This window comes from Mobula birostris, chromosome 8, assembly GCF_030028105.1.
Source record: "Mobula birostris isolate sMobBir1 chromosome 8, sMobBir1.hap1, whole genome shotgun sequence".
In the NCBI taxonomy this organism is placed as follows: Eukaryota; Metazoa; Chordata; class Chondrichthyes; order Myliobatiformes; family Myliobatidae; genus Mobula; species Mobula birostris.
In genome coordinates, this window is record NC_092377.1 from 128,587,364 (window position 1) to 128,611,460 (window position 24,097).

General features: G+C 51.0%; 1 protein-coding gene across 2 annotated transcripts in view; it reads right to left on the minus strand.

Moving 5' to 3' along the window:
• Positions 1–24,097, minus strand: part of aplp1 (amyloid beta (A4) precursor-like protein 1) — a 50,565-nt gene that overhangs the window by 11,039 nt on the left and 15,429 nt on the right. For both annotated transcript variants that reach the window (XM_072266220.1, XM_072266219.1), the window contains exons 2-10: positions 17,775–17,948; positions 17,105–17,234; positions 16,259–16,371; positions 14,454–14,617; positions 12,972–13,180; positions 7,958–8,088; positions 6,281–6,355; positions 3,994–4,152; positions 2,645–2,773 (exon numbers count right to left, since the gene is read on the minus strand). In XM_072266220.1, coding sequence (XP_072122321.1) covers positions 2,645–2,773; positions 3,994–4,152; positions 6,281–6,355; positions 7,958–8,088; positions 12,972–13,180; positions 14,454–14,617; positions 16,259–16,371; positions 17,105–17,234; positions 17,775–17,948 — 1,284 coding nt within the window. The remainder of the gene's footprint in view (positions 1–2,644; positions 2,774–3,993; positions 4,153–6,280; positions 6,356–7,957; positions 8,089–12,971; positions 13,181–14,453; positions 14,618–16,258; positions 16,372–17,104; positions 17,235–17,774; positions 17,949–24,097) is intronic.

A 24,097-nucleotide genomic window follows, 5' to 3' on the forward strand; every position in this document is an offset into this window, starting at 1 on the left:
AGTTTAACGGGAGTTTAAACAGCCTTACGTTCCTGACTGTGAACCTCGCGGGTGACCTGTCCCCGGGCTGGCACACAGACCAGAGCACAAGGAAGGTATGCCAGCATCTTTATTTTGTCAGGTGGTTTGACTTGTCAGTGAACACTAACAAACTTCTACAGATATCCTGTTGAAAGTGTGCTGACAGGTTGCATCATGGTCTGGTATGGCAACTCCGGAGAGTAGTGGTCTCAGCCCTGTACATCACGGGCACATCCATTCAACCCATCAGTAGTATCTACAGGAGGAGTTGACTCAAGAAGGCAACGTCCTTCATCAGAGGTCCCCACCATCCGGGCCACGCCATTTTCTCACAGCTCCCATCGGGCAGGAGGTTCAGAAGCCTGAAGTCCCACACCACCAGGTTCAGGAACAGCTACTTCCCTTCAACCATTCGGTTCCTGAACCACCCGACACAACCCTAATCACTGCCTCAGTATGGCAACGCTAGAACCACTGTACATTATAATGAACTTCTGATTTTTATTAATAATGTTCTTTCTGGTTAAAAATAATATTTATGTGTAAAGTATGTTATTTCCTGGCAATGCTGCTTATATGCTGCTCTGTGCCTGTGACGTTGCTCCATGCAAGTTTTTCACTGCGCCTGCATCTGACAGTAAACCTTACTTTGACCTTAGAAGATAGTACAGTATGGCACAAGAACAGGCCCTTCAGTCCACAATACTGTTCTAAACTAATTAAACTGGTATTTAAACAATTAACTAAATTAATCCCTTCTGCCTGCACAAGTCCATATCCCTTCATTCTCTGCAAATTCATGTATCTAAGAGCCCCTTAAACTCCTATATTATTTGTGCCTCAACTAACACCCTTGGCAGTGCATTCCAGTGTATCAACAAAAAACTTGCCCCACACATCTCCTTTGAACTTACTCCCTCTCAGAAGTGAGTATAGTTGCTACCACTATGGAGATGTTGTCTGGGAATTACCTGGACCAGATGGACTACACCCGAGGATTTTTAAAGAGGTAGCTAAAGAGATAGTGCAGGCATTAGTAATGATCTTTCAATAATCACTAGATTTGAGAATGGTTCAGGAATACTAGAAAATTTCAAATTTCACTCCAATCTTTACGAAGGGAGGGAGGCAGAAGAAGGGAAGCCTGACATCAGTGACTGTGAATAAGTGGGAGTACATTATTAAGGATGAAGTTTCAGGGTACTTGAAGGCACATGATAAAAAGGCCAAAGTCAGCATGATTTCCCTTAGGAGGAAATCTTGCCTGATAAATCTGTTGGAATTCTTTGAGGAGGTAACAGACAGGATAGACAAAGAAGAGTCAGTGGATGTTTACTTGGATTTTCAGAAGACCTTTGACAAGGTGCCGCACATGAGGCTGCTGAACAAGATAAGAGCCCATGGTATTACAGGAAAGATACTAGCATTGATAGAAGATTGGCTGACTGGCAGGAGCAAAGAACGGGAATAAAGGTGGCCTTTTCTGATTTGCTGCCCATCACTAGAGGTGTTCCACAGGTTCACGGCATATACTTATCTGGATGATGGAATTGATGGCTTTGTGGCTAAGTTGGGAGATGATGTGAAGATAGGTGGAGGGGCAGGCTGTGTTGAGGAACAGGGGTCTGTAGAAGGATTTGGACAGATGGGCAATGGGCAAAGGAAAGAATACAGTGCAAGGAAGTGTCTGGTCATGCACTTTGGTAGAAGGAATAAAGGAATAGACTATTTTCTAAATAGAGAGAAAATTCAGAAATTGGAGCTGCAAAGGAACTTGGGAGTCCTAGAGCAGGATTCCTTAAAGGTTCACTTGTAAGTTGAGTCGGTGGTAAGGGAGGCAAATGCAGTGTTAGCATTCATTTCAAAAGGACTAGAATGCAAAAGCAAGGATATAATGCTAAGGCTTTATAAGGCACTGGTCAGACTGCATTTGGAGAAGTGTGAGCAGTTTTGGGGCCTGATTCTGCTCTTACTTCCTAAGGCATCTGGAAAGTGGGTAGTGAGCGGTGGAGAGAAAGAAGGGAGACAAGAGGAAAGGGAGAGTGCCAGAGCGTGGGGGAAGAGGAGGAGAGAAAGAGCAAGCAGGTAATTTGAAGAAAGCCCTTAACTCCGAGCGGAGTCATCGGGACGCCATCGAGACGGCATTTTTTTAGCAGGCTTTCTTATTTTCACCAGGCCGAGATGCTAGCTGAACGCTCAGCCCAGCATGGATGGAAAGCGTGCAAGGGAGCCGGCTGGATTCGAACTCGGGAGCCTTCGCTCCGAAGTCCGGCGCTGATGCCACTACGCCACCAGCCGGCTAGCGGGTAATTTGGTGGAGTTAAATGGGGAGAGGGTGGAAGACAGGGGGAGAAAGAGGGGGAGAGGGAAGGTGGCAGTTTGAAGAAGTTCATAAGGCTTTTAGACACACTCATGAATTGAGGAGAATAGAGGGACATGGATACACGAGAGGAGAGCATTCAGTATATGACATCAAAGTGACAGCACAGCCTTGTGGGTCAAAAGGCCTGCACAGTGCTGTGCTGATCTATGTTTGCTGTCTCTGGATGCTGAGTGCACTCACCCCCTTGCCCCCTCCCTGTTCCCCACCCAACCCCTTGCCCTCTCCCTGTCCCCCACCCACCTGGAACTTCATCTGCTGCGCACGGTTGGGATCAGTGCTGAGCACGTGCTGGTAGTGGCGCACCGAGTGTCGACGGTCCTTCTGTTCCGCGCGGACGTAACGCAGCAGGGCCTGGAGCACGTGGCTAGGCTGGAGGAGAGAGACGGACTGTCAGACTAAGAGAGGAGATACGGCGGGGAGGGGCGGTAGGTTGAAGTGAGTGAGTGAAGGGCAGAGAACGGAAGGAAGGGAAGGAGGAGAGTGGGAGGGGAGATGGGGAGAAGGGAGAGAGGGAGAGGGGGAGGGGGAATGGGGAGGAGGAGGGAGAGGGGAAGGGGAGAGGAGGGAGAGGGGAGAAGGGGTTAGAGGGAGGGAAAGGGAGGAGATGGGGAGAGGGAGGAGAGGGGAAGGGGAGAGGAGGGAGGGGGAAGGGGAGAGGAGGGAGATAGGGAAAGGGGAGAGGGGAGAGAAGGGGAGAGAAGAGGAGGGGGAGAGCGGAGAGAGGGGGAAAGGGGGTGAGGAGAGATCGGGAGATGGGGAAGGGGAGGGGAGGGGGATGGGGAAGAGGTGGGAGAGGGGAGAGTGGGGGAGAGGTGGGAGTTGGGTAGAAGAGGGGGAGAGGGGAGGAAGGGGTGGAGTGAGGGTCAGGGGAGAAAAAAAGCTGAAAGTAAAGGGCTGGGCTGAGATGGGGTGAGGGTGAAGGGGCTGGAAGTTGTGCACAGAAGTGTATGAATGAGTGCTTTATTGGTGGGAGGGGTGAGGGCAATGGGATTGAGGGTATGAGGAGTTACGGAGGATGGAGAGGGATTGTGGAATAGAGAGTAGATGGTGGGACTGTGGTGGTTGGTGGATATCTGTCAAGATGGAGGGAGAGGAGAGTGTGAGACTTAGTGTGAATGTAGGGGTGAGGGGAGTTGGGAAGGGGATGTGTGGGAAGCACTGGGAAGTAGGAGGGGGCATATCCGATCTAAGGAGGCGGATCTGAATCGCAGTTATGGTTGGGGGAGGGAGGGGGTGAGGGGGCTGTAACTGACCTGTGGGGGCGGGTCTGGAGCATGACTGGGGGTGAAGGATGAGCGGGTGAGAGTTGAGGGGTGCGGGTTGAGGGGTTGAGCAGGGTGGGGGGGGGGGGCTGTATCTGACCTGTGGGGAGCGCGTCTGCAGTGTGATTGGGGGTGAAGGGTGAGGGGTTGAGCAGGTTTGGGAGGGCCTGTATCTGACCTGCCCGGGGGGGGGGTGCGGGTCTGCAGCGCAGTGATGGTTGGGTGGCGGGAGGGGGGAGGGAGATGTGTCTGACCTGCAGGGGGGGTGTGAGTCTGCAGCGCGGTGATGGTTGGGTGGCGGGAGAGGGGGAGGGGGAGGTAGCTGACCTGCGGGGGGCGGGTCTGCAGCGCAGTGAGGTAGTTCTCCAGCGCCATGCGGCGGTCGTCGTTGAGCAGTGCCAACACCCGCGAGAGGTGAGTCTCCGTCAGCCGCTGCCGCTCATTTGCTACCTGCTCCTCCAGGGTGCCCAGGATCTGCTGGAAATGCTGGGGGTGGGGACACATCGTCAAGGGTGGGGAACAGAGTACAGACGGCCACATAGCCATTACACCACCCACAGATACACACAACCTACCAACATCTTTTACAAACCCACTAACTCTCATGTTTACCTTGACTGCACCTCTTCCCACTCTGTCAATTGTGAAAATGCTACTCCCTATCTCAGCTCCTCCAATTCCACTGCATCTGTTCCCAGGATAAGGCTTTCTATTTCGGAACACCTGAAAGGTCCTCCTTCCTCGACCATCGATGCTGCTCTCACCCACATCTCCTCCATTTCCCTGATATCCTCGCTCACCCTACCTTCCTGCCTCCATAACAGTGACAGGGTTCCCCTTGTCCTCACCCGTCACCTCACAAGCCTCCGAATCCAGCACATCATTCTGCCTTCTCCAAAGGGATCCTACCACTGAACACATCTTTATCTCCACCCTCCACTCTGTGGTTCCCTCGTCCATTCATCACTCCCCACTGATCTCCCTCCTGGCACGTACCTCTTCAAGCAGCCAAAGAGCTCCACCTGCCTCTACACCTCCGTTCAAGGTCCCAAACAGTCCTTCCAGGTGAGGCAACACTTCTCCTCTCAGGGTCATCTACTCCAGGGGTCCCCAACCCTTTTTGCACTGCGGACCGGTTTAATATTGACAATATTCTTGCGGACCAGCCAACCGGGGAGGGGGGAGGTGTTCAAGTAGGGTTAAACTCACCTCAACATGTCTTTTACAGTTAGGGTTGCCAACTTTCTCACTCCCAAATAAGGGTCAAAAGTAGCAGTCAAATACGGGACACTTGGGTTTACCCTGAGAAAACTACCATGACCATGAAGCCTTGCGCGGGCACTTGTGTGCTCATGTGCCGATTTTTCCCCCACAAATCGGTTTTGGCTTAATCTTCCCGACTACACTGTACGTACATTATTTCCACTTTATATAGGCTGTGTATTTATCATATCATTCTTGCTTTTACTATACGTTAGTGTTATTTTAGGGTTTATGTGTTATTTGGTATGATTTGGTAGGTTATTTTTTGGGTCTGGGAACACTCAAAAATTTTTCCCATTTAAATTAATGGTAATTGCTTCTTCACTTCACGCCATTTCGGCACGAAAGGTTTCATAGGAACGCTCTACCTTAGCGGGGGAAATACGGGACAAGGGCGGTCCCGTATGGGACAAACCAATTTAGCCCAATATACGGGATGTCCCGGCAAATACAGGACAGTTGGCAACCCTATGTTCAAGTTCAACAGGGCGTGACAGAGAATGAGGAAAGGTGCAGCTGACTCATATCGTTTCCTCACAGCCCGGTAGCACATGCTTTGTGGCCCGGTGGTTGGGGACGGCTGATCTATTCTATGGCTCCCGGTATGACCTCCTCTACCTCCGTGAGATTCAACTTCGCTATTTCCGTACAAAAGGCACAATTCCCAGTGGCTACCCATTTCAATTTGCTGTCCCATTCGCATTCGTGTTCCAAAACCTCTACTGTCACAATGAGGCCAGCTCAAATTCCATCTGGAAAACCTACAACCTGAGATATGAAAATCGATTTCTCTAACTTGTAGTCACTGCCCTCTGTCCACCCCTCCCTCTTTTTCCATTCCCCATTCTGGTTACGCACTCACCTCTTGTCTTTTCCTCACCTGCCCAGCGCCTCCCTCTAGTTCCCCTCTCCCTCCCTATCACCTGTCAACTTGTACTCCACTCTCTCTCCACCTCCTTATTCTGGTTTCTGCCCCCTTCCTTTCCTGTCCTGATGAAGGGTCTCAGCCCAAAACATCAACTGTTTATTCACCTCAACAGTTATTGCCTGACCTGCGGAGTTCCTTCAGCATTTTGTAAATGGTTCCCTAGTATGATAAGATGGACTCTTGACCTCACAATCTACATCGCTATGACTTTACACCTTATTCTTTACCTGCACTGCACTTTCTCGGTAGCTGTTACACTTTATTCTGCTTTCTGTTATTGTCTTACCTACCTCAATGCACTGTGCAATGATCTGATACGTACATGTGACAATAATAAACCAATTCCAATTACACACACACACACACACACTGACCCTCACTGGGGAACGGATCACTCACACAGTTACAGACACACGCACTCACCTTGTTCAGTGCCATCCGGTCGGTGTTGGGAGCGTTCTTCGCCCGTCGGTCCGCTGCTGCCCACTCCCTCATCACCTGCGGGACAGGACGCACACATCCCATCAGCCATGGCACCTTCACCTCACCCCCACTTCCCCCCACCGCTCACTGTCCACTCCCCACACATCTACCTGTCCCTTCCCACGGGGAGACCACAGGAGCCTGGGGTGGTTCAACGAGCAGTGCAGGTGAAGGAGAGAGGGTATTGAGGTATTTGGAATCAGAAAGAGAGGAGCTTGGACAGAGTAGATTTGGCCATGACATGAGCAGAATTAGGCCATTCGGCCCATTGAGTCTGCTCCTCTATTCCATCAGGGCTGATTTATTATTCTTCTCAACCTCGTTCTCCTGCCTTCTCCCTATAACCTTTGAAACTCTTACTAAACAAGAACCCAGCAACCTATGCTTTAAATAAACCTGAGGACCTGGCCTCCACAGTTGTTTATGGCAATGAATTCCACAGATTCGCCACCCTCCGGCTAAAGTGACGCCCTACTATTCCGAGGCTGTGCTCTCTTGTCCTAGACCCCGCTTCTATAACCATATAACAATTACAGCACAGAAACAGGCCATCTCAGCCCTTCTAGTCCATACCAAGCTCTTACTCTCACCTAGTCCCACCAACCTGCACTCAGCCCATAACCCTCCATTCCTTTCCTGTCCATATAGCTATCCAATTTAACTTTAAACGACAACATCGAACCTGCCTCACACTTCTGCTGGAAGTTCGTTCCACACAGCTATCACTCTCTGAGTAAAGAAGTTCCCCCTCATGTTACCCCTAAACTTTTGCCCTTTAACTCTTAACTCATGTTCTCTTGCTTGAATCTCCCCCACTCTCAATGGAAAAAGCCTATCCACGTCAACTCTGTCTATCCCCCTCATAATTTTAAATACCTCTATCAAGTCCCCCCTCAACCTTCTACGTTCCAAAGAATAAAGACCCAACTTCTATAGGAAACATCCTCTCCAAGCCCACTCTATCTGGACCTTCCAATATTCAATAGCTTTCAATGAGATCCCTTCTCACTCATCTGAACTCCAGCTAGTACACGTCCACAGTCAGAAAACATCCTCACTCGTTAACTCCTTAATCCCCACGATCATTCTCGTGAACCTCCTCTGGACCCTCTCCAATGCCAGCACATCCTGTTCACAATACTCCAAATGTGAGTCAAATTAACACCTTATAATGCCTCATTAGTACATCCTTGTTCTTGTATCTGTTTTTAACGTATACATTTATATTTTAGTTAGGGCTTAGCCATTTACAAGATGTGGTGGGACTTGCTGGTGAGTGAGGGTGTCAGTGAATAGGTATGATGCTGAGGTTGGCAGGGTTAAGAGCTTCAGGTTTCTAGGACAGAACATCACGAATTGCCTGTGCTGCTCCAACCTTGACCAAGAAAGCTCACCAACGCATCCACTTCCACAGGAGGCAAAGGAATCTGGCATGTTTTTGTTACTCTCATCAGTATTTACAGATGTACCATACGGCTGCATTACGGCTTGCTTCAGCAACTGCCCTGCCCGTGACCATAAGAAACTGCAGAGAGTTTGGACACAGGTCATCAACACAGGAGCCAGCCTCCCCTCCACGTCCCTGCCCCCGTCCCCACCGCCCCCTGGTGTGCTCACTTCATTGATACGATTCATGCGCCGTTCCTCCAGGTCCATCTTGGCGCGGAGGAAGTGGGCGTGCTCGTTCTCGTCCCCCGGGCTCTCAAAGTACACGTCCACTCCATCGGTGGGGGCAAGGGTGGGGGGCACTGCGGAGGGCAGAGGGAACAGTTGGGTCTGAGTTACCACAGAGCGCGCGCGTATACACACACACACACACACACACACACACACACACAACGTGCTGTTAAAATATATGGAAGTCAAGTTATTCCCAAATCTGATACAATTATTTGTTCTAAATTCAAGTTCAAAGTAAATGGATTATCAACATACGTATGTCACCAAATAACCCCTGAGATTCATAGCAGAATGAAGTACGTTGAATCATTGAAAATCTACAGACAAATGCAACACACACAAAATGCTGGTGATACAAAGTATGGCTGCTCAACACTGATTAGACATGTAAGATTAATACAATTACGTGGAGCTTGGGTTATCTGTTCCATTGGCTATGGTGTTTGGATAATTGGTACCCACAACTTTTTTCTTTACTGAAGCTTATCTCAAACTAGAAATAAAAGTCCAAAATGGGATGAAGCAATGTAATGTGTGATCTGCAATAAAACTGAAAACATTTCTTAAAAAGTTAGGAGTGAGGGAGTGAAGGAATGAATAAAGGGCAGTCTCAGTGCTTATCAGGAGATAACTTGATATTCTCAGTGAATCACCAATAACATGGTGTGCAGTTGAGTCCATCAATGCTGCATTTATGAAACATTTTCATTTGCTATGAGAGGTGCGAATGGATCTTCTAAATTTAGAGAGATTGTCTATAGAGCTGAGTGACATGCTGTAAATATATCAAGTTCAAATAGGAAGAGAATGTTCGAATGTTCCATAATGGATGGAAGCAAACTTAGACCCTCATGCACACACACTGCAATATGACCAGTGTCACCAGTGGTGACCCTCTCTGGGACATATATCACGCACACCCTCACTGGAGGAGCGGATATTTTTTTTTCCTTTTTTCACAAAACTACAAGAGTTTATTTACAAAGAAAGTACACAAAGTACAAGCATTAAGTATTTACAAGAAATGAATAAATTCAAATTAAAATATGATTATTACTGTCTATAAAACAATCATTTTCTTTTGGGGGGCCACAGCTCCCAGAAATCCCCCACTATACCCATTGTGATGGCACGTTCCCTCTGCAAGGACAGCCAGGCATGAGCTTATTCTCAGAAGAGGGGCAGGCCCTTGACTTTCCGCCGCCTAAACCCGTTAATGGCCATCTTGGCCAGGTCCAGGAGCAAGCCCACCAGTAGGTCCTCCTCGTGACACGCCCCCTCCGTACTGGGTGCCCGTATATAAGAAGCCTGGGGCTGCGACCTCTCACACTCCATATAAACATGGTACCCTGACTCCTCCTGGCCACAGAGTGGACAGGTGGATGGAGTGTCAGAGAACCTGCTTAAAAATCTGTTGCACGGTACTGCCCTTATCAACAGGGTCCCCTATATACAGGAGAAGGATCTCAGCACAGAGAGATTTCCACCGGGGACCTCCTCTGCCGCTGGATAGTGAAGCAGAACGCCAAGGTGAGTCTGGTCGGCAGACGAAGGCAAGGAAGTGAAAGACGTGCAGGGGCAGCCCGTACAAGAAATGCTTTGGAGCGTCACGGAAGGGCACGGTGTACGCCTCTGTGAGACGGCTCACATTATGTGGGACCCTCTCCTGGGTCTGATGAGCAATTCCGGCCAATCGGGTGTTGGTGCAACGGGAACCCCTCCACTTCCTGAAGCCCTCTCGACACCCACCACGATAGGATTGTGACCAGACCCCTCACAACTAGAGCACCACCCCCCGCCGGCGCAGGGACACTGTCCGGCTGAGACTAGACCCTATACCCGCAGCAGCTCTCAATAAAACCGAGGCAGTACCCTTGAAGTGGCACAGCTGATGCTTGCCACTGGAAGCCACATGCCCTCCTGCGGGCAATGTCCCCGGCAGAGGAAGTGCATCGCCAGGGCTAATTAAAGGCCAGTCAATGCAGTATTATCTGCAGGTGACACAACATTGACTGGCCTTATCTCAAATAATAATGAGGCAGCTACAGAGAAGACATCATCACCCTGACACAGCGGTGTCAAGATAACAACCTCACCCTCAATGTCGCAAAAAAAAAACAAAGGAGCTGGTTGTGGACTACAGGAGAATGGAGACAGGCTAACACCTATTGACATCAATGGATCTGGGGTTGAGAGGGTAAACAGTTTTAAATTCCTCGGCATACACGTCACCGAGGACCTCACTTGGTCTGTGCGTACCGGCTGTGTGGTGAAAAAAGCACAACAGTGCCTCTTTCACTTCAGATGATTGAAGAAGTTCGGCATGAGTCCGCAAATCCCAAGGACTTTCTACAGGGGCACATTTGTGACATCCTGACTGGCTGCATCACTGTCTGGTATGGGAACTGTACCTCCCTCAATCACAGAAATCTGCAGAGAGTGGTGCGGACAGCCCAGCGCATCTGTAGATATGAACTTCCTACTATTCAGGACATTTACAGTGACCGGTGCATAAAAAGGATCATTGGGTACCAAGGTCACCCCAACTACAAACTGTACCAGCTGCTACCATCTGGGAAACAATACCGTGGCATTAAAGTCAGGACCAACAGAATCCAGGCCAACTTCTCCCACCAGGCCATCATACTGATTAATTCACACTGACACAATAGTATTACTATGCTATACTGACTGTCACTGTACATACTATTTATTACAAATACTATAATTTGCACATTGCACATTCAGACTGAGACATAACATAGAAACATAGAAAACCTACAACATAATACAGGTCCTATGGCCCACAAAGCTGTGCCGCACATGTCCTTACCTTAGAATTTACCTAGGGTTACCCATTTCCCTCTCATTTTCTAAGCTCCATATACCTATCCAGAAGCCTCTTGTATCCGCCACCACCACTGTCGCTGGCAGTCCATTCCACGCATTCACCACTCTCTGCGTAAAAAATTAACCCCTGACATCTCCTCTGTACCTACTTCCAAGCACCTTAAACCTGTGCCCTCTCATTTTAGACATTTCAACCCTGGTAAAAAGCCTCTGACTATCCACACAATCAATGCCTTTCATCATATACACCTCTATCAGGTCCCCTCTCATCCTCCGTCGCTCCAAGGAGAAAAGGCTGAGTTCACTCAACCTATTCTCAAAAGGCTTGCCCTCCAAACCAGGTAACATCCTTGTAAATCTCCTCTGCACCCTTTCTATGGTTTCCACAGCCTTCCTGTAGTGAGGTGATCAGAACTGAGCACAGTACTCCAAGTGGGGTCTAAGCAGGGTCCTATATAGCTGCAACATTACCTCTCGGCTCTTAAACTCAATCCCACAATTGATGAAGCCCAATGCACCGTAAGCCGCCTTAACCACAGAGTCAACCTGCATAGCAGCTTTGAGTGTCCTATGGACTCGGACCCCAAGATCCCTCTGGTCCTCCACACTGCCGAGAGTCTTACCATTAATGCTATATTCTGCCATCCTACTTGACCTACCAAAATGAACCACCTCACACTTATCTGGGTTGAACTCCATCTGCTATTTTTCAGCCCAGTTTTGCATCCTATCAATCTCCCACAGTAACCTCTGACAGCCCTCCACACTATCCCCAACAACTCTAACCTTTATGTCTAGAGCAAATTTACTAACCCAACCCTCCACTTCCTTATCCACGTCATTAATAAAAATCACAAAGAGTAGGGGTCCCAGAACAGATCCCTGAGGCACACCACTGGTCACCGGCCTCCATGCAAATTATAACCCATCTACAACCACTCTTTGCCTTCTGTGGGCAAGCCAGTTCTGGATCCACAAAGCAACGTCCCCTTGGATCCCATGCCTCCTTACTTTCTCAATAAGCCTTGCATTGAGGTACCTTATCAAATGCCTTGCTGAAATCCATATACACTACATCTACTGCCCTACCTTCATCAACGTGGTTAGTCACATCCTCAAAAAATTCAATCAGGTTTGTAAAGCACGACCTGCCTTTGACAAAGCCATGCTGACTATCTCTAATCATATTATATGTCTCCAAATGTTCATAAATCCTGCCTCTCAGGACCTTTTCCATCAACTTGCCAAATACTGAAGTAAGAGCCACTGGTCTATAACTTCCTGGGCTATCTCTACTCCCTTTCTTGAATAAGGGAACAACATCTGCAACCCTTGAATAAGGGAACAACATCTGCAACCCTTGAATAAGGGAACAACATCTGCAACCCTTGAATAAGGGAACAACATCCGCAACCCTTCAATCTTCCGGAACCTCTCCCATCCCCATTGATGATGCAAAGATCATTGCCAGAGGCTCAGCAATCTCCACTCTCGCCTCCCACAGTAGCCTGGGGTACATCTCGTCCGGTCCTGGTGCGTTATCCAACTTGATGCTTTCCAAAAGCTCCAGCACATCCTCTTTCTTAATACCTACATGCTCTAGCTTTTCAGTCCACTGCCCCCGACTGGGGGAGGAGACACACACACACACACACACACACACACACACACACACACACACACACAGACCCTGACTGGGGGAGGTGTCACATACATTCTCATTTATTCTTATTCTCATTTTATTCTCTTCTCTGTCTCAGAGAGGGTGGAGAGGGAGGAAGAAGGAGAGGAGGAAGGCAAAGAGGGACAAGCAGAAATGGGGGAGAGATGGGGGAGAGAGGGATGGGCAGGGGTGGGTGGGTGGAGGGAGAGAAGGGGAGGGGGAGAGAGGATGAGAGGCGGAAGGGAGAAAAGGAGAGGTGGAGGGGAGAAAAAGAGAGGTTGAGGGGGAGAGAGGTGGGAGGAAGAGGGGTGAGGGGTGGGGGAGAGAAAAGGGGAGTGGAAGAGAAAGGGGAGAGGGAGAGGGCTTGATATTGAGTGGTTTTCTACCCTCAATAGGGCAGAGGTTGGGGGAGGTACCGCTGGGACAGAGGCCACTCACCTCGGACATCCTCTGAAACACCCTCGGTGGTAGTGGTAGTAACTGTCAGGGTCTCAGTGACAGACTCGTCATAGAAATCGTTCCCCACCAGCCCAGTGTCACTGTAATCGTTCCACATCCTCTCGTCGCCGTCCCCAAACTCTTCCCGTGACCGGATCAGCTTCACCCTGTCGGGCTCTGGCTCAAGGGGAGAGTCCACCTTTCCAGTGCTGGGTGGAGACGGTCAAACACATACATATACATACACACACAGAGACACACACACTCGTAATCCCCACCGTCCCTCCCACAGTGTTCCCTCCTCACCTCCTCCCACAGTGTTTCCGCCTCACCACCCCTCCCACAGTGCTCCTTCCTCATCGCCCCTCCCACAGCGCTCCCTCCTCACCGCCCTTCCCACAGTGTTCCCTCCTCACCCCCTCCCACAGTGCTCCCGCCTCACCGCCCCTCCCACAGCTCTCCCTCCTCACCACCCCTCCCACAGCACTCCCTCCTCACCGCCCCTCCCACAGCGCTCCCTCCTCACCGTCCCTCTCACGGAACTCCCTCCTCACCGCCCCTCCCACAGCGCTCCTTCCTCATCGCCCCTCCCACAGCGCTCCCTCCTCACCGCCTTTCCCACAGTGTTCCCTCCTCACCGTCCCTCCCACAGTGCTCCCTCCTCACCACCCCTCCCACAGCTCTCCCTCCTCACCACCCCTCCCACAGTGCTCCCTCCTCACCGCCCCTCCCACAGTGCTCCCTCCTCACTATCCCCTCCCACAGTGCTCCCTCCCCACTGTCTCTCTCACGGAGCCCCCTCCTCACCACCCCTCCCACAGCTCTCCCTCCTCACCACCCCCCTACAGCTCTCCCTCCTCACCGTCCCTCCCACAGTGCTCCCTCCTCACCCCCTCCCACAGTGCTCCCTCCTCACTGCCCCTCACACAGTGTTCCCTTCTCACCGCCCCTCCCACAGCTCTTCCTCCTCACTATCCCCTCCCACAGTGCTCCCTCCTCACTGTCCCCTCCCACGGCGCTCCCTCCTCACTGTCCCCTCCCATAGTGCTCCCTCCTCACCCCCCTCCCACAGCGCTCCCTCCTCACCATCCCTTCCACAGTGCTCTCTCCTTGCCGCCCCTCCCACGGCGCTCCCTCCTCACTGTCCCCTCCCACAGCGCTCCCTCCTCACCATCCCTTCCACAGTGCTCTCCCCTTGCCGCCCCTCCCACGGCGCTCCCTCCTCACTGTCCCCTCCCATAGTGCTCCCTCCTCACCCCCCTCCCACAGCGCTCCCTCCTCACCATCCCTTCCACGGTGCTCTCCCCTTGCCGCCCCTCCCACGGCGCTCCCTCCTCCTTGGCCTTTGCACAGTGCTTTGTCTTCACTGCCCCTCCCATGCTGCTCCTCCCACAGTGTTCCCTCCTTGCTGGCCCTCGCAGAATGGTCCCTCCTCACCAGCCCTCCTATGGCACTCTCTCTCTCCTCACTGGCCCTCCCTACCTGTCCTGGGAGTCTTCTCCCTCCTCCTGCAGGTCCTCCTCCTCCAGCCTGCGTCCCTGGAATCGGGAGGGGCAGCACACGTACTCCACCCCGCGGAACCTGTCCCGCCCGCAGGGCAGCAGCATGCCGTAGCTGTGGAGGTCCAATGTCTCTGCCGTACATGCCTGTCGAGGGGTGAGGGGGGCAGGGAGAGTATTATAAGCCATTCGGCCCCTTTCTCCTGCATGCTATACAATAAAGTGAGCCTCTCTCCCCCTTCCTCCATCTCTCTCTGTTTTTCCTTCACTTTCATCATGTCTCACTCTTCCTCCCCCATGTCCCTCTCCTCATCCCTCTTTCATTTTTTTTCTGTCTCTCTCTTTCACTTACTCAGTCCCTCTGTTCTTTTGCCTTTTGCCTCTCACCCTCGTCATTTCCCATCCTAATGTTCTTGCCTTCAAACCTGCTGGGAAGACAGCTCCAAACGCTATCCCATCCCAGTCGGACTAGACAGTACAGTATAAGAACAGGTCTTTGGCCTACGGTGTGCATCCTAAACACAAATTAAATTAAACTGAATCCCTTCTGCCTGTACAATGTCTATATCTCTGCACATTCTAAGTCTCTTAAATGCCTCTAGCATATCTGCCTCCATCACTGGCCCTGGCAGCAGATTCCAGGCATCTTCCTCTGTTAAAAAAAACTTACCCCCAACATCTCCTTTGAACTTTCCCCCCTCTCACCTTAAATGCATGCCTACAAGTATTTGATATTTCTATACTATGTAAAAAAATTCTGACTGTCTACTTATAACTTTATAAACCTATGTCAGGTCTCCCCTCAATCCCCACCGCTCCAGAGAAGCCTTTCCTTATACCTTATGCCCTATTACCCAGGAGCATCCTTCTGCACCCTCTCCAAAGCTACCACAATCTTCCTGTGAAGGGTAACCAGAACTGCAGGCTTATTCTGAGACCAACTGGGATTCAGCAAGTTTAGCAAGAACCCACAAAACAACCTCCTTCTTCCAAACCTCAGGGGTGCCAGCTAAAAATCCAGAATAACTGCTAAGGATGCAACCCCTCGTGCTAGGCAGGGGGAGAGACAGGAGGGGCAGGGAGGGGGGGGGGGAGAGAGGGAAAGAGAGGGAGAGGGGGAGTGGGAGAGGGAGAGAATGGGAGTGGGAGAGAGTGTGCGAGTGGGAGAGAGTGTGGGAGTGGGAGACAGAGGGAGAGAGGAAGAGGGAGAGGGAGAAAATTGACAGAGAGAGAGAGAGAGGGGAAGACAGAAGGAGGGAGAGAGAGAAAATGACAGAGAGGAAGAGAAAGAGAGGAGGGAAAGAGGAGGAGAGAGAGAGGAGGAGGGAGAAAAGAGGGAGAGCAAGGCAGAGAGAGAGACAGACAAAGAGGGAGGAGGACAGAGTGTGTCTGAAGCAGGGGCAATCTAGAGGAACCCACTATTAATCCTCTTTCGATTGTGCAAAAGTCCAAATAGCTTTAGTCCCATCTTCGATTTCTCACTCCCTTTAAACCCACCAGCACCCCATTTCCCACTTGCTTTAAACCCACTAGCACCCCATTTCCCATTCCCTTTAAACCCACCAGGACCCCCATTTCCCATTCCCTTTAAACCCACCAGCACCCCATTTCCCACTCCCTTTAAACCCACCAGCACCCCATTTCCCACTCCCTTTAAACCCACCAGCACCCCATTTCCCATTCCCTTTAAACCCACCCGCACCCCATTTCCCATTCCCTTTAAACCCACCAGGACCCCATTTCCCACTCGCTTTAAACCCACCAGGATGCTTGTATTTGTGTACTGACCTCCTTTGCGACACTGTGCCAGTAGAAGTGACTGTCACACAGATCCATCCGTTCCTGATGCAGGAACTTACAGCGGTCAGGAACCAGGAGTGCCTCGCTGACAAACTCCCCAACTGCAGGGTGGGGGAGGCAGGAGGGAGGAAGAGAGAGGCAGAGATTAGAGGGAGGGAAAGGCAGGAAGGAGGAATTAAGGAGAGGAGAGAGGGAGAGAGTGAGAAGGAGAGGTTGGTAAAGAAACAACAGGAAGGATGCAGACAGTGAGGAAGGAGAAAGAGGGGGTTGGAGAAAGTAAGAAGGGAGAGAGTGGGATGGAGGGAGAGAGTGAGGAGGGGGAGAGTGGGATGAACGGAGTTACGAGGGAGAGAGAGAGGGAAATGGAGGAAATGAAGCGGGGGAGAAGAGGATGGAGGGAGAGAGATTATTAGATGCAAAATACAATTTCACAGTTGTTCACCCTTTAGGATCACAGAGCGGATTTCTCTGACATACTGACCTGCACCAGGAGACGGGGTATCCCACTCCACACACACTGACCCTCACAGGGGGACAAGGTTATCCCACTTGATACTGACCCTGACTGGGGGACGGGATACCCCGCTCCACACACACTGACACTCGCTGGGAGATAGGGTTACCCCACTGAACACTGACCCTTACTGGGGGATGTGGTACCCCACTCCACACACACTGAACCTCACTGGGGGATGGGGTTACCCCACTGAATACTGACCCTTACGGGGGCGACGGGCGTACCCCACTTCACAAGCACTCACTCGGAGATGTGGGCACCCCACCCCCACACACTGACTGTGGACAGGTCACATACACACACACACACGACCATACCCAGACAGCGGAACGGTACAACAATGTGGACATGTCCACTACACTTCCTCTTCCCCCTCTTGCACCAATTCTCAATCTTCGTTGGCTGGTTCGATTCTATCACACCACTGATCTGCAAATCCGGGTAAACCTGCAAAGTACATCCGAGGGAACAAATGTCAGACATAGAATGAAGCTCCCTCCACACCGTCCCATCACACACTCCTGGGGTCAGACCCAGAGTGAAGCTCCCTCCACACTGTCCCATCACACACTCCTGGGGTCAGACACAGACTAAAGCTCCCTCCACACTGTCCCATCACATACTTCCGGGGTCAAACACAGACTGAAGCGCCCTCCACACCATCCAATCACACACTCCCGGGGTCAGACACAGAGTGAAGCTCCCTCCACACTGTCCCATCACACACTCCCGGGGTCAGACATGGTGTGAAGCTCCCTCCACACTGTCCCATCACACACTCCCAGGGCCAGATACAGAGTGAAGCTCCCTCTACACCATCCCACCACACTCTCCCAGGGCCAGATACAGAGTGAAGCTCCCTCCACACCATCCCATCACACACTCCCAGGGTCAGACACAGAGTGAAACTCCCTCCACACTGTCCCATCACACTCTCCTGGGATCGGACACAGAGTGAATCTCCCTCCCCATCACCTCATCACACACCTTAGAGCAGTAGTTCAGAATTTCGTCCTTCGTTCCCAGGCAGCTCTGAGTTCCTGTGGGATCTGCCTCCCATTTCCCGGTTTTGATGTCCATGAACATGTTGAGCTTTCCGCAGAACATCGCAATCTGGGGCTCCGCGAGCTGGAGCCTGGAGCCTCCATGGGGTCCCGCTGCCTGTGGGAGCAGAGACTGGAGTTATAACCCTGCACTCTGGGCAAGACCGAGGAACTCGCTGTGAACCCGCAGCCCTGTCCTAGTCTGTTAACTCTCCTCTTCTCCTGCCTTCTGAGCGCCCCTGCTCCAACCCCAGCATCGATGGAGGAGGTACGATGTGCGGCTGGGTGGTATGTGGGGCAGATGTGCAGAGCCAGTGTGGTATTTCGTGCAGGTGCACACATCTGGAACACGGACACATGTAAACATCAGGGGTGGCCTGTGGGACAGATGTGCAGAGCTGGAGTTGTGCTGAACAGCTGTCGTGCCTTAGGAAACAGATACCAAGCACAGCTGGAGGTCTGTGGGAGCTGTTTAATACTGAGAACTTGAGTTGTGATGTTCTCAGAAGTGAGTCCACTGGTTGTGGAATCAGTTCAGTGTCGAGGTGAGTGAAGTTATCTTGACTGGTTCAGGAGCCTGATGGTTGAAGGCTAATAGCTGCTTCTGAACCTGGTGGTGTGGGACCCAAGGCTCCTGTACCTCCCCCCTGACGGCAGGTGTGAGAAAAGAGCATTGCCTGGATGGTGGGTGCTGCTTTCTTGTGGCAGTGTTCCATGTACATTTGCTCAATGCTGACCCCCCTCGTTAAGAAGATGTTTTCACCCACAGAACTGCTGCTCACTGGATTTTTTTTCTGTTTGTTTTGGTTTTCTTTCACACCTGTAAACTCTGGAGACTGTTGTACATAAAAATGGCAGGAGATCATCAGTTTCTCAGATACTCAAACTGCCCTGTCTGGCACCAACAACCATTCTGTGGTCACAGTCACTTAGATCACATTTCTTTCCCGTTCTGACGTTTGGTCTGAACAACAAGTGAACCTCTTGACCATGTCTGCATGCTTTTATGCATTGAGTTGCTACCACATGATTGGCTGATTAGATATTTGCATTAATAAGCAGGTGTACAGGTGTACCTAATAAAGTGGTCACTGAGTGTACATTTGCAGGTATGCACGGTGAGGGTGTTCTGTAGGTGTAGATGATTTATTCTGTCCGACAGAAGACAAGCACATCTGGGGTGTTCCCAATGTATACATTTGTAGTATTATGGGCCAGGTTCGATGCACAGCTGGTGCTATAGGACCAGATACACAGCACTCCGCACTCCCTCTCTTGTCTACACACACCTAGTCAGGGCAATGGTTTGACTAAACCACTAACCTCTGCCATGTCAGATGCTTCCCATACTGTATATCTCTGGGGGAGGGCGGCTGTGTTGCCCACCCCCACCATGACCAAGCGTGCCACACATCACATCAACAGGAACGAGAGGGTCCGTCCCACAGGGCTTAACCCTGGGCAGGCTAGGACCAAAAGGCTGCATGGCCAAAGGGGGGTTACAGAAGGCCGTAGGAGAGGGAGGGGATCACAGAAACAGAGAGGAGTCTGGGGCCAGAGGGAGTCACATAAACGGAGAGGGGCGTAGGGGGTTGCAGATAATCAGGACTCCTCTCCCTCTGGAGAGCACAGGGTTAACCTGTGCTTCTGGCAGACATCAGGCCTGAGGGAGCCCCGGCAAGCCTCAGCACAGCCCAGGCAAATGGGAGGCGCCCTGCACTCCCACACAGGCTCAGCCTAAAGCCAGCCGGTATCCTGCCGTCCCTCCACCTCCCTCACCATTCCACCTAATCTACCAGTGGCCTCTCCCCAGACTCCTCACCCACCCCCAGCTCTGAGCAATTTTCACTGTATTGTTTGCAGTGGGCAGACCCGATTTGATCCCCAAAACCGCGTGTGTGTATATAGTTTCTACGTTCTTCCTGTGACCCCATGGGTTTCTCCCTAGGAGCTCCAGTTTCCACCCACAACCCAAAACCATACCAGTTTGTAGGTTAATTGGTCATTGTAAATTGTCCTGTGATTAAGCTAAGGTTCAAGTGGTCAGCAATACTCGATGGGTCGGAAGAGCCCATGCTGCATTTTAAAACAAATAAATCTGAGGAAGTTGACGGCAGTGTGAGGGGAATGAAATGGGGATTGGTCTGAGTGGGTGATTGGTGGTCAACATAGACTTGATGGGCCAAAGGGCCTGTTTCTGTGTGTGAGTTGAAACCACAAGGTTTTATATATTGAGGATTTTATACAAGGAGGACGAGAGGTGACCTGACAGAGGCAAAAAGATGATGAAAGGCATTGATCGTGTGGATAGGCAAAGGATTTTTCCCAGGACTAACACGAGGGGGCATAGTTGGAAGTAGATACAAGGGGGATGTCAGAGGTAAGTTTTCCACACAGAGAGTGATGGGACTGCACTGCCAGCGAAGGTGGTTGAGGTGGATACCATAGTCAGAGGAAAGTTTTCCACACAGAGAGTGGTGGGGCTGCACTGCCAGCGAAGGTGGTTGAGGTGGATACGATAGTCAGAGGAAAGTTTTCCACACAGAGAGTGGTGGGACTGCACTGCCAGCGAAGGTGGTTGAAGTGGATACGATAGTCAGAGGAAAGTTTTCCACACAGAGAGTGGTGGGGCTGCACTGCCAGCGAAGGTGGTTGAGGTGGATACGATAGTCAGAGGAAAGTTTTCCACACAGAGAGTGGTGGGACTGCACTGCCAGCGAAGGTGGTTGAGGTGGATACCATAGTCAGAGGAAAGTTTTCCACACAGAGAGTGGTGGGACTGCACTGCCAGCGAAGGTGGTTGAGGTGGATACGATAGTCAGAGGAAAGTTTTCCACACAGAGAGTGGTGGGACTGCACTGCCAGCGAAGGTGGTTGAGGTGGATACCATAGTCAGAGGAAAGTTCTCCACACAGAGAGTGGTGGGACTGCACTGCCAGCGAAGGTGGTTGAGGTGGATACCATAGTCAGAGGAAAGTTTTCCACACAGAGAGTGGTGGGACTGCACTGCCAGCGAAGGTGGTTGAGGTGGATACGATAGTCAGAGGAAAGTTTTCCACACAGAGAGTGATGGGACTGCACTGCCAGCGAAGGTGGTTGAGGTGGATACGATAGTCAGAGGAAAGTTTTCCACACAGAGAGTGATGGGACTGCACTGCCAGCGAAGGTGGTTGAGGTGGATACCATAGTCAGAGGAAAGTTTTCCACACAGAGAGTGATGGGACTGCACTGCCAGCGAAGGTGGTTGAGGTGGATACCATAGTCAGAGGAAAGTTTTCCACACAGAGAGTGGTGGGGCTGCACTGCCAGCGAAGGTGGTTGAGGTGGATACGATAGTCAGAGGAAAGTTTTCCACACAGACAGTGGTGGGACTGCACTGCCAGCGAAGGTGGTTGAGGTGGATACGATAGTCAGAGGAAAGTTTTCCACACAGAGAGTGATGGGACTGCACTGCCAGCGAAGGTGGTTGAGGTGGATACGATAGTCAGAGGAAAGTTTTCCACACAGAGAGTGATGGGACTGCACTGCCAGCGAAGGTGGTTGAGGTGGATACCATAGTCAGAGGAAAGTTTTCCACACAGAGAGTGGTGGGGCTGCACTGCCAGCGAAGGTGGTTGAGGTGGATACGATAGTCAGAGGAAAGTTTTCCACACAGAGAGTGGTGGGGCTGCACTGCCAGCGAAGGTGGTTGAGGTGGATACGATAGTCAGAGGAAAGTTTTCCACACAGAGAGTGGTGGGACTGCACTGCCAGCGAAGGTGGTTGAGGTGGATACGATAGTCAGAGGAAAGTTTTCCACACAGAGAGTGGTGGGACTGCACTGCCAGCGAAGGTGGTTGAGGTGGATACCATAGTCAGAGGAAAGTTTTCCACACAGAGAGTGGTGGGACTGCACTGCCAGCGAAGGTGGTTGAGGTGGATACCATAGTCAGAGGAAAGTTTTCCACCAGCGAAGGTGGTTGAGGTGGATACGATAGTCAGAGGAAAGTTTTCCACACAGAGAGTGGTGGGACTGCACTGCCAGCGAAGGTGGTTGAGGTGGATACCATAGTCAGAGGAAAGTTTTCCACACAGAGAGTGGTGGGGCTGCACTGCCAGCGAAGGTGGTTGAGGTGGATACCATAGTCAGAGGAAAGTTTTCCACACAGAGAGTGGTGGGACTGCACTGCCAGCGAAGGTGGTTGAGGTGGATACGATAGTCAGAGGAAAGTTTTCCACACAGAGAGTGATGGGACTGCACTGCCAGCGAAGGTGGTTGAGGTGGATACGATAGTCAGAGGAAAGTTTTCCACACAGAGAGTGGTGGGGCTGCACTGCCAGCGAAGGTGGTTGAGGTGGATACCATAGTCAGAGGAAAGTTTTCCACACAGAGAGTGATGGGACTGCACTGCCAGCGAAGGTGGTTGAGGTGGATACGATAGTCAGAGGAAAGTTTTCCACACAGAGAGTGGTGGGACTGCACTGCCAGCGAAGGTGGTTGAGGTGGATACCATAGTCAGAGGAAAGTTTTCCACACAGAGTGTGGTGGGGCTGCACTGCCAGCGAAGGTGGTTGAGGTGGATACGATAGTCAGAGGAAAGTTTTCCACACAGAGAGTGGTGGGACTGCACTGCCAGCGAAGGTGGTTGAGGTGGATACCATAGTCAGAGGAAAGTTTTCCACACAGAGAGTGGTGGGACTGCACTGCCAGCGAAGGTGGTTGAGGTGGATACCATAGTCAGAGGAAAGTTTTCCACACAGAGAGTGGTGGGGCTGCACTGCCAGCGAAGGTGGTTGAGGTGGATACGATAGTCAGAGGAAAGTTTTCCACACAGAGAGTGGTGGGGCTGCACTGCCAGCGAAGGTGGTTGAGGTGGATACGATAGTCAGAGGAAAGTTTTCCACACAGAGAGTGGTGGGGCTGCACTGCCAGCGAAGGTGGTTGAGGTGGATACGATAGTCAGAGGAAAGTTTTCCACACAGAGAGTGGTGGGGCTGCACTGCCAGCGAAGGTGGTTGAGGTGGATACCATAGTCAGAGGAAAGTTTTCCACACAGAGAGTGGTGGGACTGCACTGCCAGCGAAGGTGGTTGAGGTGGATACGATAGTCAGAGGAAAGTTTTCCACACAGAGAGTGGTGGGGCTGCACTGCCAGCGAAGGTGGTTGAGATGGATACGATAGTCAGAGGAAAGTTTTCCACACAGAGAGTGATGGGACTGCACTGCCAGCGAAGGTGGTTGAGGTGGATACGATAGTCAGAGGAAAGTTTTCCACACAGAGAGTGATGGGACTGCACTGCCAGCGAAGGTGGTTGAGGTGGATACGATAGTCAGAGGTAAGTTTTCCACACAGAGAGTGATGGGACTGCACTGCCAGCGAAGGTGGTTGAGGTGGATACGATAGGTTCTTTTAAGGGACTCTTAGATAGGTACATGGAACTTAGAAAAATAGAGGGAAATTCTAGGCAGCTTCTAGAATAGGTTACATGGTCGACACAATATTGTGGGCCAAAGGGCCTGTAATGTGCTGTAGATGTCTATGTTTTTACGTTTCTATGTCCTTCAGAAACAGAAGCGAGAGGCCATCCCCCCACCCACCACCATTTCTGTTTCCCCATTCATCTTCCAGCCTTCCAGCTCAAAGCTCAAAGTAAAATTTATTCTCAGAGTACATACATGTCACCACATACAACCCTGAGCTCCTTTTTCTGAGGGCATACTTAGCAAATCTATAGAACAGTAACTGTAAACAGGATCAATGAACAGCAAACTGGGCAAATGCAAAGATAAATAAATAGCAATAAATAACCAGCGTGAAATAATAAGATAAAGAGTCCTTAAAGTGAGACCATCAGTTGTGGGAACACCAGAAATAGAATGAGTGTAGTTATCCCCTCTTGTTCAAGAGCCTGATGGTTGAGGGGTAGTAACTGTTCTTAAACCTGGTGGTGCAAATCCTGAGGCATCAGTACCTTCTACCTGATGGCAGCAGTGAGAAAAGAGGATGGCCTGGGTGGTGAGGATCTCTGACGATGGATGCTGCTTTTCTACGGCAACATTTCACGTAGATGTGCTCAATGGATGCTCAATGGTTGCTCAATGGAAGTTTGTCAAGGATTTTGATGGCATGTCAAATCTCCGCAGACTCCTGAGGAAGTAGAGGCACTGTTGTGCTTTCTTTGCAATTATATTCATATGATGGGTCTAGGACAGGTCCTCTGAGAGAGTAACACCTAGGAATTTACAGTTACTGACCCTCTCCTCCTCTGATCCTCCAATGATTACTAG